Genomic DNA, 14848 nt, shown 5'->3' on the forward strand with positions numbered 1-14848 from the left:
TGCTTTTTTGAGTAGTTTTTATGAGTTATATGCATTTGTGTGCTCAGAACATTGGCTTTTATGGATTTTATGCAAAACCTTTTAATAAAGATTTAATTGCACAAATAAGTCATCTGAAATGCAGGCTATTTCAAATTTCTATTTTCTTTTTTTAAAGATGATATGTGACTTTAAGTCCAGCAACCCAGATCCAGTTTAAATTGTGTTTTCAAGTTAAGGTTTTTAAAATGACTAACATGAGCCAGGATCGCACCTTATAAAGACATAAATATCAAGAAAATATATGGTTGTCATTATCTCCTAAATGGAGAAAAGCGCGTTAATCATATCTATTCGCCATTGGTGTGAATTTACCGAACTGGGTTTCAGCTCCCCCTAGGTCTTCTCGAGAAGTTTCCATTCCTCCTGGTTTCTGGGACAGCTTTGGGATAACGGAGGGCTGGATATGCCATGCAATGAACTTGTTGTTCTCTTTTGAAGTGTGAACTTGGAACTTTCGCCGACTAATCAACAGGTCTATCGATACCTGGTCCACAAGCTAATGTAGTTCTTTGTTCGAAATTGTATGATATCTATGATCTATGATATGGTTGAAACAGATGTTAAAAAGACTTGGAGCTTTCGGGTAATTTTAGTGCCCGCTTTCCAAGTAGCAGCACAGACTTTTTCCAATATCATTGTGATAACCGGATATTTCTCAGTTTATTTATTTTAAAATAATTTTGAGAAGGGAGCCGGGGCCGAAAAAGAAACCATTCAAAAAGGAACAGCAATGACATGTAAAGATAGTGGGATTATTATCTCCATATAATTTGGGGTGTGTTGAGAGAATGCCAGATGTATTAGTAGTTAATGCAACGCAAGGCTTTATGTTTTCTGTTTACTTCTTCTAATCATAAAATATTCACATTGTCTATTTATTTCTTATTATTTCTTGTTATTTCTTATTTTTATTGTTCCTTCACTTTCTATTCAACAAATGTGTGATCCACTTTCACTGCTATGCAAGTGATAAACTTATAGCATGGTGGGTAATACAAAGACAGATACAAACATCTATAGCATAACTAGGATTGGAACTAGATACGCAAAAAGACTTCACAATACGCATCGCACTCGCCCATAATTATTACTCTGAACTTGACAAATCAGCTGTGAATAAATACGGTCATAGCTGATTTGACTTATACAACATGCAATGCAGATTTGCCGGTAAGACTTGAATCTGTACAGCTTTTCTGAAAATTGGCTGCCAATTCATTACCTATAGTCTAACATCTGCACGCTGAACTTTGAACTCGATTTTCCAGCTCATGATATTTGCTATTTTTGAAGAAATGAGGGCAGGGTAACATTAGCCAACATCGTGATGTGCGCTGGCAATTATACGGTTCTATTAAATTGTAGTGAAGTACTCTTTTCCTTGCACCTTAATCACGTCTTTGACATCAGAATTCAAACTATCTCGTAATTTCGTAATTGTGACAGGTTTCGAGTCTTTGCTATAAAATCCTGCCAATCTGCGACTATGAGCAATCATTAAAGCCATTTGGATTAACTTGTTATGCAGAAATTATCTGCCGAAAATTGCTTTGATGTTCCTTCTTCTAGTTAAACCTAATATACTAAGGACTGGCACTCACTGTGATCGAGAGGTGGAAGTGGCAGTGGATAGGTCACATATTAAGTAGGGGCGACAATTGCATTACCAGGGAGAACACAAAAAAATAATAAATTGAATTGAAATTTTCATGACGATCGCCCTCTCTAAGTCATTCTAGGATGGAAATTTTTAGTACCTTCAAAGACGTAATACGTTTAGATATTGGCGGTGAGGAAATGATCAAACTGATTTAGCCATCACCAACCCCGAGGGAAGAGTTAATACTTTCATTTGGAAAAGTGGTGTTTATTGATCGTTAAGCCCGCCTGCACTTCACTGAAGTGTGAAGTGCCCGATCTGTTTTGTGGCGATTTTGGCAGTAAGCTCGGAAAATGGGCAGAGTCCTTTTAATTTTGGTCCATCACGCGCCATTTTATCAAACTCTTAAACCTGATTCGTTTGAATCAAAGTGAAGTTAGCCTGAACGGTCATTAATGGCTACTTTTCCATTATGCGGTATAGCTTTGCTTTTAACAATAGGGGTTTTATATGTGATTATCTCCCAACCTTAAGGTGTATTGTAAATGGCGCCCAGCATGAGACCTAATTGTTAAGTTTCATGATTGTTAACCTCTGAAAAGTAACCTATTTCGGCTGCGACGTTCTTGAGTTGCAGAGAGTTATTATCAGCTTTTCAATTCTGTTGCTGGTTAGGCTCACACTCGTGGTTAACCTTTTAATTTTGCTAGCGTATCGCAATGGTTCTTCTTTCCCGCAGTTTCTGCTCTGCCCTGAAGAGTTTTCTATCCCTGTTTCTGTAGACTATCGCAAAAATTTGTTATTTTGTCTCAAAGAAAATATGATTCATGCATAAAGGCTCATTTTAATTGTCTCTTGAAACGCTTGATTCAAGTAACCTTCAAAGAATGCAGTAGTGTTTATATAACTAAGAAGAGATGGATAACTAAGAAGAAATGGATTTAAAAGCGCATACAAACTTGCCAATTTTATTCATTTATACAGAGCAGCAGTACACTTGGATCTTCTATTTCTTCAGCCTCTTTATCTCATTTGATAATGGAGTCGCCATCTGGAAAAAGTTCTATCAATTGTAAGCTTCTCCACCTTAAATTAGGCGATTTCTATTGCTTTGTTTAGCCTGTTGACACGTCCACTTTCTGAGGCGGCCTATGACCCTATTGAGTTCAATGTTAAGACCATTTTTACCCAACTAACGCCGACATAAACTTTTCATCATAAACGCTTCTCTTGTAAATTTTAGATTATGGACCCAATGCTATTTGTGAATGCAATGATTTCTGTCGTAGTCAAATCTAATTCTCCTACTAATCCAGTGTAACTTTTTCTTCATACCGACAAAGCGGCATTAGTTTTTTTTTTTCAGTGACCACCGCTTGAGTCATAATGAACGATATAGTGAATAATACTGCAATAGATCTTAGATTTGAAGATTACTTAAAGCATCAATCGCAAAGGATGTACATTTTGGAGCACCACTTCATCCAAGTGTGGCTGTCAACAGTCGCGCCAGTCTTATTTGAGATCGGTTATCAGAAACTACTTTGATACTCTTTCTTATATATATATTGGACCGGTTGTGTTATCTTATCAATCAGGTGGGGTTTTATCCTTTCTACTGATTCAAAATGTTGAGTTCCACATCCTCGTTTAGCAGAGCAGTTCGTGTGCGGCGTCGTGTAAACGGTTCTGAATCCACAAAATGCATTTAAAGCGGTCCTTCTGTAAACGGCAACATATTGTCGGGCATCCCATGCGGTATATAGGGCTGATATAACAGCGTTGCAAGAGATGCGATGGACAGGGAGCGGTTTCCTGGAGAAGAGCCACTACACCATATATTATAGCGGTCATCCAGTAAACCATGTGCTTGGAGTAGGTTTCTTAGTCAGCCAAAAAATGAAACCTGCTGTTATCGGCTTTGAAAACATAAGCGAACGGCTATGCACTCTGCGCTTGCGAAGCAAGTTTAGAAATATAAGCCTCATAAACGTTTACGCCCCTACAGAGGAGACTGCAGAGTCGGAGAAGGATACCTTCTACGAGGCAGTAGAACGAACTCTCGAAGCCTGTCCCAGATATGATATCAAAATCATACTTGGGGATTTTAACAGTCAAGTAGGGAAGGAGCCCGTATTCAGACGATACGTTGGCTTCCATAGCTTACACGAAAAAACAAATGATAACGGACTGCGGACTATTCAGTTAGCAGGGTCACACGAAATGGTTGTTGGAAATACCTGGTTTGCGCGGAAAGCGGTCCACAAACATACGTGGGCCTCTCCAGACGGGACCACTTTCAACCAAATTGACCACGTGTTGATCGAACGCCGCCACCTCTCAGCCTTGATGAATGTCAGAACATATAGGGGGGCCAATATAGACTCGGATCACTATCTCGTTGGCATGGTGCTCCGAGCTCGAATAACAATACCACCTAGAATCCCCTCTGACAATCAGGTGATAGTGAACACAGAAGCCATCCACAACACAACCCTCCGCGACACCTATAAGAGGGAAATGGATGCCGCAATAACTGCAATCAACAGAGGACCCGGAGATGAAGCATCAACCAATGATCTTCACAATCACCTGAAGAACGTTATCATGGATACGGCCACAAACATACTTGGCCCCAGCCGCAAAAGGAGTCGGAACGGCTGGTTTGACGATGAAAGTAAGCTAGCAACGGAACGGAAGAATGCCGCATACCAAGTAATGTTGCGTTGTCAAAGAACGCGGGCTCGCGCAGAGACTTATCACGAACTCCGTCGAGCGGAGAAGCGACTTCACAGACGGAAAAAGGAAGCCTGGGAGAACCAACAAGTCTGTGAACTAGAAAACCGCACCAGGCGCGGAAGTTTCACCAACAAGTCAGCAGGATGAAGCCTTATATACCTCGATGCTCATCCTGCCGAGACAAAGAGGGAAATCTGATTTCCGACAGAATGGGCATATTAGAGCGATGGGTGGAGTACTTTGATGAGCTACTGAACAACCAGAACATCGGCGAGTTGGAGGTCCCGCCAACTGAAGACGACGGACAAATACTGCCACCACCAAGTTTAGGAGAAACAGTCCGTGCAATTCATCGACTAAAAAATCATAAGTCGCCAGGAGCCGATGGAATTACAGCCGAATTGGTTAAATATGGAGGCGACCAGTTACACCAAGTGGTTCATCAACTTGTGCTCAAGGTATGGGACAGAGAATCAATGCCTGACGATTGGCAACGAGGCATTATCTGTCTCATACATAAAAAGAGAGATATCACACAGTGCAGCAATTATAGAGGTATCACGTTGCTGAGATATAAGATATTCTCCACTATCTTGCTAGGCCGGATAGCTCCATACGCCCAGAACATCATTGGTCCATACCAAAGAGGCTTCACTCCAGGCAAATCAGCAACAGATCAGATTTTCTCTCTGCGGCAAGCGATGGAAAAACTGTTGGAATATGGACAACAGTTGCACCATCTGTTCATCGACTTTAAAGCCGCCTATGATAGCATAGCCAGGATAAAACTGTACACGGCCATGAGAGAATTCGGTATCCCGACGAAATTAATAAGTCTGACTAGGCTGACCCTGACCAATGTGCGAGGCCAGATAAAAGCAGCAGGATCACTCTCAAGACCATTCGACATCAACAACGGTCTACGACAAGGGGATGCCCTATCATGCGTCCTTTTTAACCTGGCCCTCGAGAAAGTGATCCGTGATGCTGAGGTAAATGCAAGAGGTACGATCCTCTTCAAGTCCACCCAACTACTGGCCTATGCTGACGATATCGACATCATGGGAAGAACCACCCGAGATGTACAAACTGCCTTCATCCAGATTGAGCAGGCGGCGCGAGATCTTGGGCTGCACATCAATGAAGGCAAGACAAAATATATGGTGGCAACGTCAGCACCGAAGGCGAATCTATCAACAACATCAAACCGCACTGGTCAAACAAACACGAAGAAGAATAAAGATAGGAGAATACAACTTTGAGACCGTTGACAATTTCTCCTATCTAGGGTCGAAAATCACAACCGATAACAACTACGATGATGAAATTCGCGCACGGTTGTTGTCAGCCAACAGAGCCTATTTCAGCTTACAAAGAGTGTCCGGATAGCTGAGTGGTTAGAGCACAAGGCTGTCGTACGGAAGGTCGCGGTTCAAATCTCGCTGGCGACAGTGGGATTTGTAACGTGATTTGACGTCGGATACCAGTCGACTCAGCTGTGAATGAGTACCTGAGTCAAATCAGGGTAATAATCTCGGGCGAGCGTAATGCTGACCACATTGCCTCCTACAGTGTTCTGTAGTGTACCGTTACGGTCTTGAATGAAGTGCTCTAACACACTTCAAGGCCCTGATCCAATATGGATTGTTGTGCCAACGATTATTATAAAGACTGTTCCGCTCGAAACGTCTCACCATAGGGTCAAAGCTCTTACTGTACAAGACTATGATCTTGGCAGTCCTCATGTATTCCTCGGAAACTTGGGTTCTTAGCAAGAAAAATTGCGAACTCTTGGCCGCGTTCGAGAGAAGAATCCTCCGAAGAATTTTTGGCCCCCTACATGAGGATGGACGATTCCGTAGCCTACACAATGACGAAATCTATGAGCGATACCATGACCGTCTGGTTGTGGATAAAATCCGGCTCAATAGGTTATGGTGGGCGGGTCACTTAATCCGTATGGATAAGGATGATCCCGCCCGGAAAGTCTATAAGGGCAATATCTATGGTAGGAAAAGAAGACGAGGCAGACCCTGCCTAAGATGGAGCGATGGCGTGGGTCAGGACGCCAGACAGCTTTTAGGGATATCGAATTGGTGGACCTCGACGCAAAACCGGGATGTCTGGAGTTCCTTATTAAGGCAGGCCTAGACCGGATACCGGTTGTTGCGCCGTTGATGATGATGATGATCCCATGCGGTATGCAAAACAAGTCTCCAAACTGACACTGCCTAGAGCTATATGGAGCTCACCGCGATGAGCAACCAACAAGTGTATCGCGGGTTCCAACATATGATATTATTCTTGTGAGGATGGAACGAGAGATATTATTGTACCACAACAATGAACTCCACACCCAACTCTGCCAGAAATCCCCGGAGGCATTCTACTTCTTGGCTCCATCACCAATTTTGTACTAAAGTCTTAGATAGCTAAGATAGGTGAGAAATGTAGCCTGTTAACTGAGTACATCTGTTGCCGTCAGGGACCTCATTATTAGATTCCAATTAACCGAATTTAATTTCTCGTGGATTGCACTTTAGGCGAAATTAGGAACCAATTTGTAGGCATCGATGGTTGATCTGGTTCTGCGGAACCCAAATTGGTGACCTAATTAAATTCCCACACTGCGAACGACGTGAATCCTTCTGTTATAGATTTTTGGCTCCATCATATTTTGCTTAGTGTCATGATTCATCAGAAAGTTGACCAGTTTTAGGCAACTCAATCACAAATTCAAAAATGTGTTAGGCGTCGACTTGATTGCTCATTGGTCGATACCTGATGCTTTGTTCTCTTCTATTTTGCCTACCTCCAGCAATTGTTCAATCGTTACCAAGAGTATAATGATCCGTCTAGGGTTCTGTAGAGGCAGTTCCAATATCTGGAATATTCCCTGAACAATCCTCAAAAAGAGGCTCGTGGCAACAATCTGCTAAGGGGATTGGCAATATTATCTTATTGAAGTCGTGAACCCCCAGAATCCCGCTCCCTTGTGCTTGGGCGAAGGAAATGGGGGGCAGGTAATTCAGGGATACACATGGTATTTCATTTGATAACAATCCGTGACAGAAGGATTTATATAGTGACTGGGAGTCTGATACCAGTTAATTCAGGTTTTAAGTGTCAGTTTCCTAAGAAGATCATACTCCTGATTAATGCTCTGCGTCAAAAAATTTAAGCCTTTCGATCATATTGAAAAAGTTACATAGTTAGCAATAATAGTACAGCGTTTATGCCCCTGTCATCATCTGGCAGCTTGGATTTAGCAGTTGAATGTTACTTGCAAAACCGAGATTTCCAAAAGCAGGATTCGTTGTTCTTATCAACCATGTTCTCCAACCAAACAGAAGTTGAACACAACACTGGTTATAAGAATAAATATTTTCAGTGCTGACAGATTCTGATCGCATCTTCATATTTTTCTATAGTTTAATGCCGGCTCTAGTTTCCGGATAGCTCAGTGGTTAGAGCACTAGGCTGTCATACGGAAGGTCGCGGTTCAAATCTCACTGGTGGCAGTGGAATTTGCATCGTGATTTGACGTCGGATACCAGTCGACTCAGCTGTGAATGAGTACCTGAGTCAAATCAGGGTAATAATTTCGGGCGAGCGCACTGCTGACCACATTGCCTCCTGGTGTACCGTTACGGTCTTGAATGAAGTGCTCTAACACACTTCAAGGCCCTGATCCAATATGGATTGTTGCGCCAACGATTATTATTATATTATTATTAATGCCGGCTCTGCGCTCTCATTCAGCAGTGTAAAAGCATTTCGCATGAACTCATGCTATAAAGTTGACTCTCTTGGTTTACAAAGCTTTTGAGATTTTCCCTCATAGTTTCGATGATTATTGTCAACCATATGCAACTGCAAATAACACACATACATGTCTCCAATAGTCACCCTCGAAGCGATTTCCTTGCTTATGAAATGGATTGATTCAACATGTCTGAGGAGTTTCAAAAGTTGCATGAAGTAATTCTAGGGAATCGCCATCAAATCTCTCCGAAAGTTCCAGGTACAACTTACGAGGACGATTTGAAGTCTTTGCAAAATGTTCTTTGCAGCTCATGACGGAGGTCTTAAACAAAAGCTTGCGATTACTTGCTATTTTCGTATCTGAAAGTATTTCTTTTGTAAGCGCGGACGTATCACGAAAGCAAAGGTGTGCATCCTCTCCCCTCTTTATCATGCACATCCGAAAAAAGCCTTTACTGGACATTTAAACAACAAATAAATATGAGCACATTGGCTCGGATGCTTGGATGTTAGATAAACGCAATAGTGTTATCTTGGGCAAAAAAGTGAACACGTTCGCTGTCTGATTGTTGATGGTTGTGGTTAATGTAACAATTTTTGTATCATGAATGAATTGATAGTGATAATCGATAGCTACCGCATTTTGAAGAATTGATATTTCGTAATGGTTTTCAATCAATATAAATAGGAATGATAGTTGCTCGTAATTTGGAAATACGAAAAATTCCATAAAATATTCTCAAAAGAGAAATATATCTGCTCCTTAGGCATGAGTACATGACCTTCACTTGAAAATATGTTAAAATCTTTTATAATGTTTTTTAGTAGAGCGTGTAATATGCACATTGCACCATGATAGAAAAACCAAAAACATATTTTTCTCCTTTCATTTTTATTTTGCTCATTTAGTGTCGAAATTGGGGAATCGGTAAGAGGCGAAGATGTCTACATTGTTCAATCAGGATCAGGTGAAATCAATGACAACCTTATGGAATTGCTGATTATGATCAATGCATGCAAGATTGCTTCGGCATCGCGGGTAACTGCTGTAATTCCTTGTTTCCCTTACGCACGACAAGACAAAAAAGATAAGGTAAAGCCATGTTATTCCCATCATTTTATTTAGAAAAGATAAAAACAAAAGCACAGAGACTACAAATAGTATTCGTCTTCATATTTCTAGAAAGAATATAATTGATATGAAGGCACTCTAGTTTTTCCGATTGATTTATATTTTCTTATTATGAGTAGTTTAATTTCCCCTAGTAATTTGTTGTGCTGTTAATAATTTTTTAAAGCATTTGCAAGACAAATTAAAAAAGAAAACATAAAATTTGCTTAATTCATTTTATTGTAAATTGAATAACTAGGAACGAAGACTATATTTTTTGGTTTGTTTTCGCAATATCTTGCAATCTTTCACTCGATCAGTACAACGACACAGAAAATATGATGAATGATACAATTGCACACTCTTTTTAAAGAATGAATCTGCTATTTAAAGCGATTGTTTATTTTCTTGTATTTTGAGGTATTTTTGTTTATAAAATTTGGCATGTATTCAACTATAGAGTTACTTGAAGAAAAGTGATCTACACTAAATTTTATACATTACAATAGATCATGGTTCGATGAAATACTTGACAATTGTTATTTACAATATAATAGGATAGCTTTCGATATTTCAATTAAGTAATTTAGTGTTTAGACCAATGAATCCAATTTATCGCAGCTCGTAAACCGAAATAATGACTTTACTATTGTTCCCCAAATTTCTAAAAATTATTAGGAAGAAATATGCTTTTACGGGTGATCATATACCAATTAAATGAACTGTTGGCGGCTACCTGATAATTAAACTAGTTCCACTTGCCAAATTATTTGAGGTATTTACCCATGCTAACGAACTCATCGTCAGAATTAACTCTATCTTTTCCAAATGATCGCACCGTAGAATCATCTGGCAATATATTCAGGAAAATATGAAGCGAGATTAACATAAAAACGCCACGCTTTATCAAAAGTAAAAGTAAATAAAAGGTACATTCATGAAGTAAAATTAAGAAACGTGGAGAATTGAAATTTCGATCGGTCGAGTGATCGTTACTTATTACATTTATTGCTGAGTACAGATGACATATTTGTTTTTCCTAAATCAGTCAGACTCTCGCGACGATTTCACGAATTTATCAAGTTCTTTACGGCCGAGCCGATGCCGCTACCAACGCGGTAAGGCTAAAAGAATGTGTGGACTATATTCTACATTTCCCTTTATTCCATCATAACCAACAACTTTAGTAATTTATACCAGCACTTTTAGTTGCACAGAATCCCTAAGATACAGCCTCTAAAGTTCACTCCTATGCTAAACTATATTGCAAGAAATGGAGTCTCCCATAAAACAAAATAAATTACATAATTTGTTCAAAGGATTTCGCGTTAATGCACTTTGGATCGTTACAACTTATCCGATTTCATTTTTCGTTCTATTATATTTGTGAGAGTGGGCGTGAGCAATATCTAATGTTGTCTACCAATCTGAAATACTCGAATAACCAAATAGAAATTTTATCCACAATACAAAATGTGAAAAGTTATATAATTTGTTGTGGTATTCTTCTATATCAATAAACTGGCCATTTTGAGCGACTTTTCTCTACTTGCAGTTAAAATAGAATTCCGGCAGATTAAAGTTATTGATACTCTACTGTCGAAGAGTCCCCTATATTCTTGCGAAAATTTACATATTATTTAGGACTGCTCGTTTTCTACCTTTGCCATCACTCAAATTCATTTATCGTATAAAGTAACTTAAGGTTAGAAAGATAATATGTCCCTGGCTTGAACTATCTCCGCTACAGTTTAATACTCCATGCTCATGTGTATTTCGCCTATTGTTTCAATACTGATATATCTTCCGAAGCACTTACGGCAGATTCTGTGGCCTACGGGATAGGTCATATATGAGTGGTTAATGGGATCGGTTTCCACCTCCTCACCAATCAAATTCCAGTGTCGCCTTTTCACTTGAAACGATTCAAATGGGATTTTTAAAAAATATGTTCATAGAGCAGCCTAAGATCAAAAACCATATTATTTTCCAACATTCTCCGCTTTATTTATACACCAAATGTAAGACCGTTTTTACTTCATCTATATGAAAGGAAGTGGGGTGCTTGCAATGCAATGTCTACCTTAAATTACTCATCTTCGTTGTAGCGCTGATCTGCCTACAGCCTTTTTCAACGGTTGGTACATGTGGACATTATACAGTGAAAGATCATAACTGAAACGGTACGAAACGATCCAAATGCAGGTGTTATCTACAGACGCAATTCCAGAGTTTGTAAAGGGTTATTGCCCTTCACTATTAAGGCACACAGTTCGAATATTTTGCTCTGGTAAACTAAAATTAAGTCGATGATCGTCAGAATCACTTTTTATTAAGTTTTTGTGTGAAATAAAACTTTACTATTCAATGTCTCTTTATCTGCCTGTCTGTCTCTCAGACTCGATTTACTCGGAAGTGGTTAAACCAATGTCATGAAATTTGGTGAGAATGCGTGGCCTGTGAATCCCTTTATATTCAGCGGGTGGTATCATTTTGCCCTGAGTTTTGGGGAAGAAGGGGGTTTCAATACAGCAGTTAAGCTTTATAATAGGAAATTCTTTTATGGCTTATTAACATTATGTGAATTAATTTAATTAGAAATACGTGTCCGTGGAAAGTACATCTAGCCCGCGCTGAATTCAAACCACAATGATATTGGCTGTCGATCACATCTACAATGTGAGTAAAATCTAAATTCCAATCAATCGATTTGTTTACTCATATTGGTAGTACAAGTATTGGTTATTCGATTGAAGACTAAAAATGTGATTGGTTCAAGTAAATATCGTCTATTCGCTTCTGGTGAGTTAGGGCTTTAAAGTTGGTAAATTGCTCACGTTGTTCCTGAATATAGTTATATGGAATCTTTACGCAAGAGCTGTATCTGTTCTCAAATTTGCATTTATTATCGACAGTAAACTTTTTTCAACTGAAACCATTTGATTCTGCTTAGCACTAATTAAACAAAACCCTACATTATCCATCTCCGGCCAACAGCAAAATTAGAAAACTGAGGGTTCGTTGGAGCCATCAAAAACCTGGGATGTGAAGATATATTTCGATACACAAAATATAACATTCCGTAATGGTTATAACTCACCGCTCAATCTCAACATATTTTCATAGTTCGTTTGCAATCATTACCCGACTGGCCTTTTGCTCGTCTATCAACGCTTGCGATCGTTTGTGTTCCTCATCGCGCAGTGCTGTTCGATTGTTTACTTATCGTATGTCATGACATGGCCTTGATAGTGTTGCAATAATGGTACGAAGTAGATAAACAATAGACGCGTTATGAAGTTCGTCTAATGATATCAATAAAGGATTCTCACATGTAAATATTAATTTTTCTGTTAGTTTTCACTCTATTCAGATGCGATTGATTTTTTTGGCTCGCGTACAATCTGGTTTAATTGTACAATATTTTGTGAATATTGAACTTAAGCCTTATCAATAGATCGAAATTTACCTTTGAAAATTATAAACAGTATAAAAGTTTGTAATCTTCATATTTAATGTCCTTTATTGATACTCAGTTATTTTTTCAGACAGAAAACCTAACGTTTTACCTGTTAACAATTTCTCACCAATTATACAATAAACCACCTCAAAATCATTTCTGCTTCTCATTTCAAACCAGTTTGGTCTCTTGTTGATTCTGACTTTCATTTTGATATTTTCCATCTGGATTCCTGAATGCAGGATTATTTAAACAAATCTTCATTAGACAAATAAATAAAATCCTTTTAGAACTCATAGACAAGCTACAGCCTCGGCTTATGCAGACAGCGAGAACTTTAACTTTCCTGATATTTCTTTGTAAGTGTTCAATCCTTGAAATTTTTCCTGGGTACAGATTATGCGACCTCACATTGCGTCTCATCCTTCTTGAAATTTAAATATTTCCGAAATAAGCGTTTCTCGCAATCCTTTTCTCTTCACAGAAAATTCGGTGAAAAATGGCATGTTTTTAAGATTTTTTTTTAGCGGATACAGATATTGCCAACTTATTTAGTCAATTTCCATATAATATTGAAATAATCGAACAACGTGGCAGCGAATCTGCTGAGGCACTTCGGGGAATAGTTGTTTTGTGAATCACCACCATCAACACAAAATCAAAACATTCGTTAAAGGAGATGTTTCTCGAGGTAACCCTGGAGGAATCTTTTTTTGGGACGATTTTCAATTTTTCGTAACATTTGGAAGCCAAAAACTCGATGTTTGCAAAAAATGGCTAATTTCAACAAATTTAATATTAGTAAATATTTCAAATAAACAAAAAAACTTCAAGGGAAACGGGAGAATTACGTGAAAAAAGCATTGCACAAAATTTCAAAACGATTTTGAGAGAGATTGAGATATGGCGTACACGGGCTTCAAAAATAGCAAATTTCAAAAAAAGCGATTCAAAGTTTTGAACACTACATGACCGGCCTAGAGAAACAGATGTTCAACGAGTCATAATTTCGTCAATTTTATTCCAATCGACTTGGAATTTTAATCCAATATTTTTGAGATGTTACGCATTGATTTAAAAACGTGAAGAAAAAACTTTAAATATCCTACCCCTCTTTAAGCGCTTGATTCAAATTTCCGGAGCAACAATCGGGTAGTCCTTATAACCCGCAAACTGCGCAGGCAGCTGTCGTGATTTTGATTCGCTTAATATTCCTTAAAATATATTTCATTTAGACATTTCAATTAAAGAGAAAACAAATGTGCATATTCTGCTTAACAAAATTGAATAACTTAACAAGGGAAGTTCAAAAGCATGAGAACTAGTGTATTACTCCTATTCACGACTCTTCATATTTTTTGTTGACGGCAACCTCTTTTTTTTGCCAGGTTGCTCCGCCAGCCTCGTGGCTGACAACCTGCTAGCAACAGGTAGACGAGCCACTTAGTCGGGGTGAGTTGCGCTACTTTGATGTGGAGCTTCACACAACCATTAACTCTTTATCGGCTAAAAATTAAAATATTGACTGGATTATATGTTCTTAGAATTACAAAGATGCACCATGCCATAAGCACAAAATAATTCATTGTTATATTTTTAGTTTTTGCCATCCACCTGACGGTCTCTTTGCATAAATGTTTGAACTAATTTCGTTTAGTATCGCAGATTGCTTATAGCAGCCTTCTCAAGCAAGTTATGAACATAACCTATCTCTGAGCAAAATACCTTAATTTCTGGCGCGCTTAAATTTTCTTCTCACTAGTCAGTGGGTGTGCATTTGGTTGGTCTCTTCATTGCTCCAGGCTTATGGTAGTGCGTGCCTTGGTATAAAGTCAATTCAGGTTCCCCTTAGACTGCCCGTTATTTGTTCAGTTTTTATCCCCGTCGTCCTATTGGTGTCAGATTGCTTCGAATATCTGCAAGAATGATGACGTGCTTCACGGATATATTATTCTTTTTAATTTTCTATTTGCCACATCCACTGCGCTTCAATTAAATCAATTGTTGTGGAATTGGAAAAGCGTATGCCTATGCCCTTAACATGCAGTGAGTGTTACGACTGTAAAGCATTTGCGCCATAGCTTCAGTTGAAACGTAGAAAACTAAAGGCCCAAAATGTAAGCACGATAAA

At 38.8% G+C, this 14848-nt stretch overlaps 1 protein-coding gene across 6 annotated transcripts in view; it reads left to right on the top strand.

Moving 5' to 3' along the window:
* The window catches only part of LOC119649514 (ribose-phosphate pyrophosphokinase 1), a 61650-nt gene that overhangs the window by 29826 nt on the left and 16976 nt on the right, over positions 1–14848 (top strand). For all 6 annotated transcript variants that reach the window (XM_038051689.1, XM_038051687.1, XM_038051688.1 and 3 more), the window contains one exon: positions 9056–9239. In XM_038051689.1, coding sequence (XP_037907617.1) covers positions 9056–9239 — 184 coding nt within the window. The remainder of the gene's footprint in view (positions 1–9055; positions 9240–14848) is intronic.

This window comes from Hermetia illucens, chromosome 2 (assembly GCF_905115235.1).
Source record: "Hermetia illucens chromosome 2, iHerIll2.2.curated.20191125, whole genome shotgun sequence".
NCBI classification, from domain to species: Eukaryota; Metazoa; Arthropoda; class Insecta; order Diptera; family Stratiomyidae; genus Hermetia; species Hermetia illucens.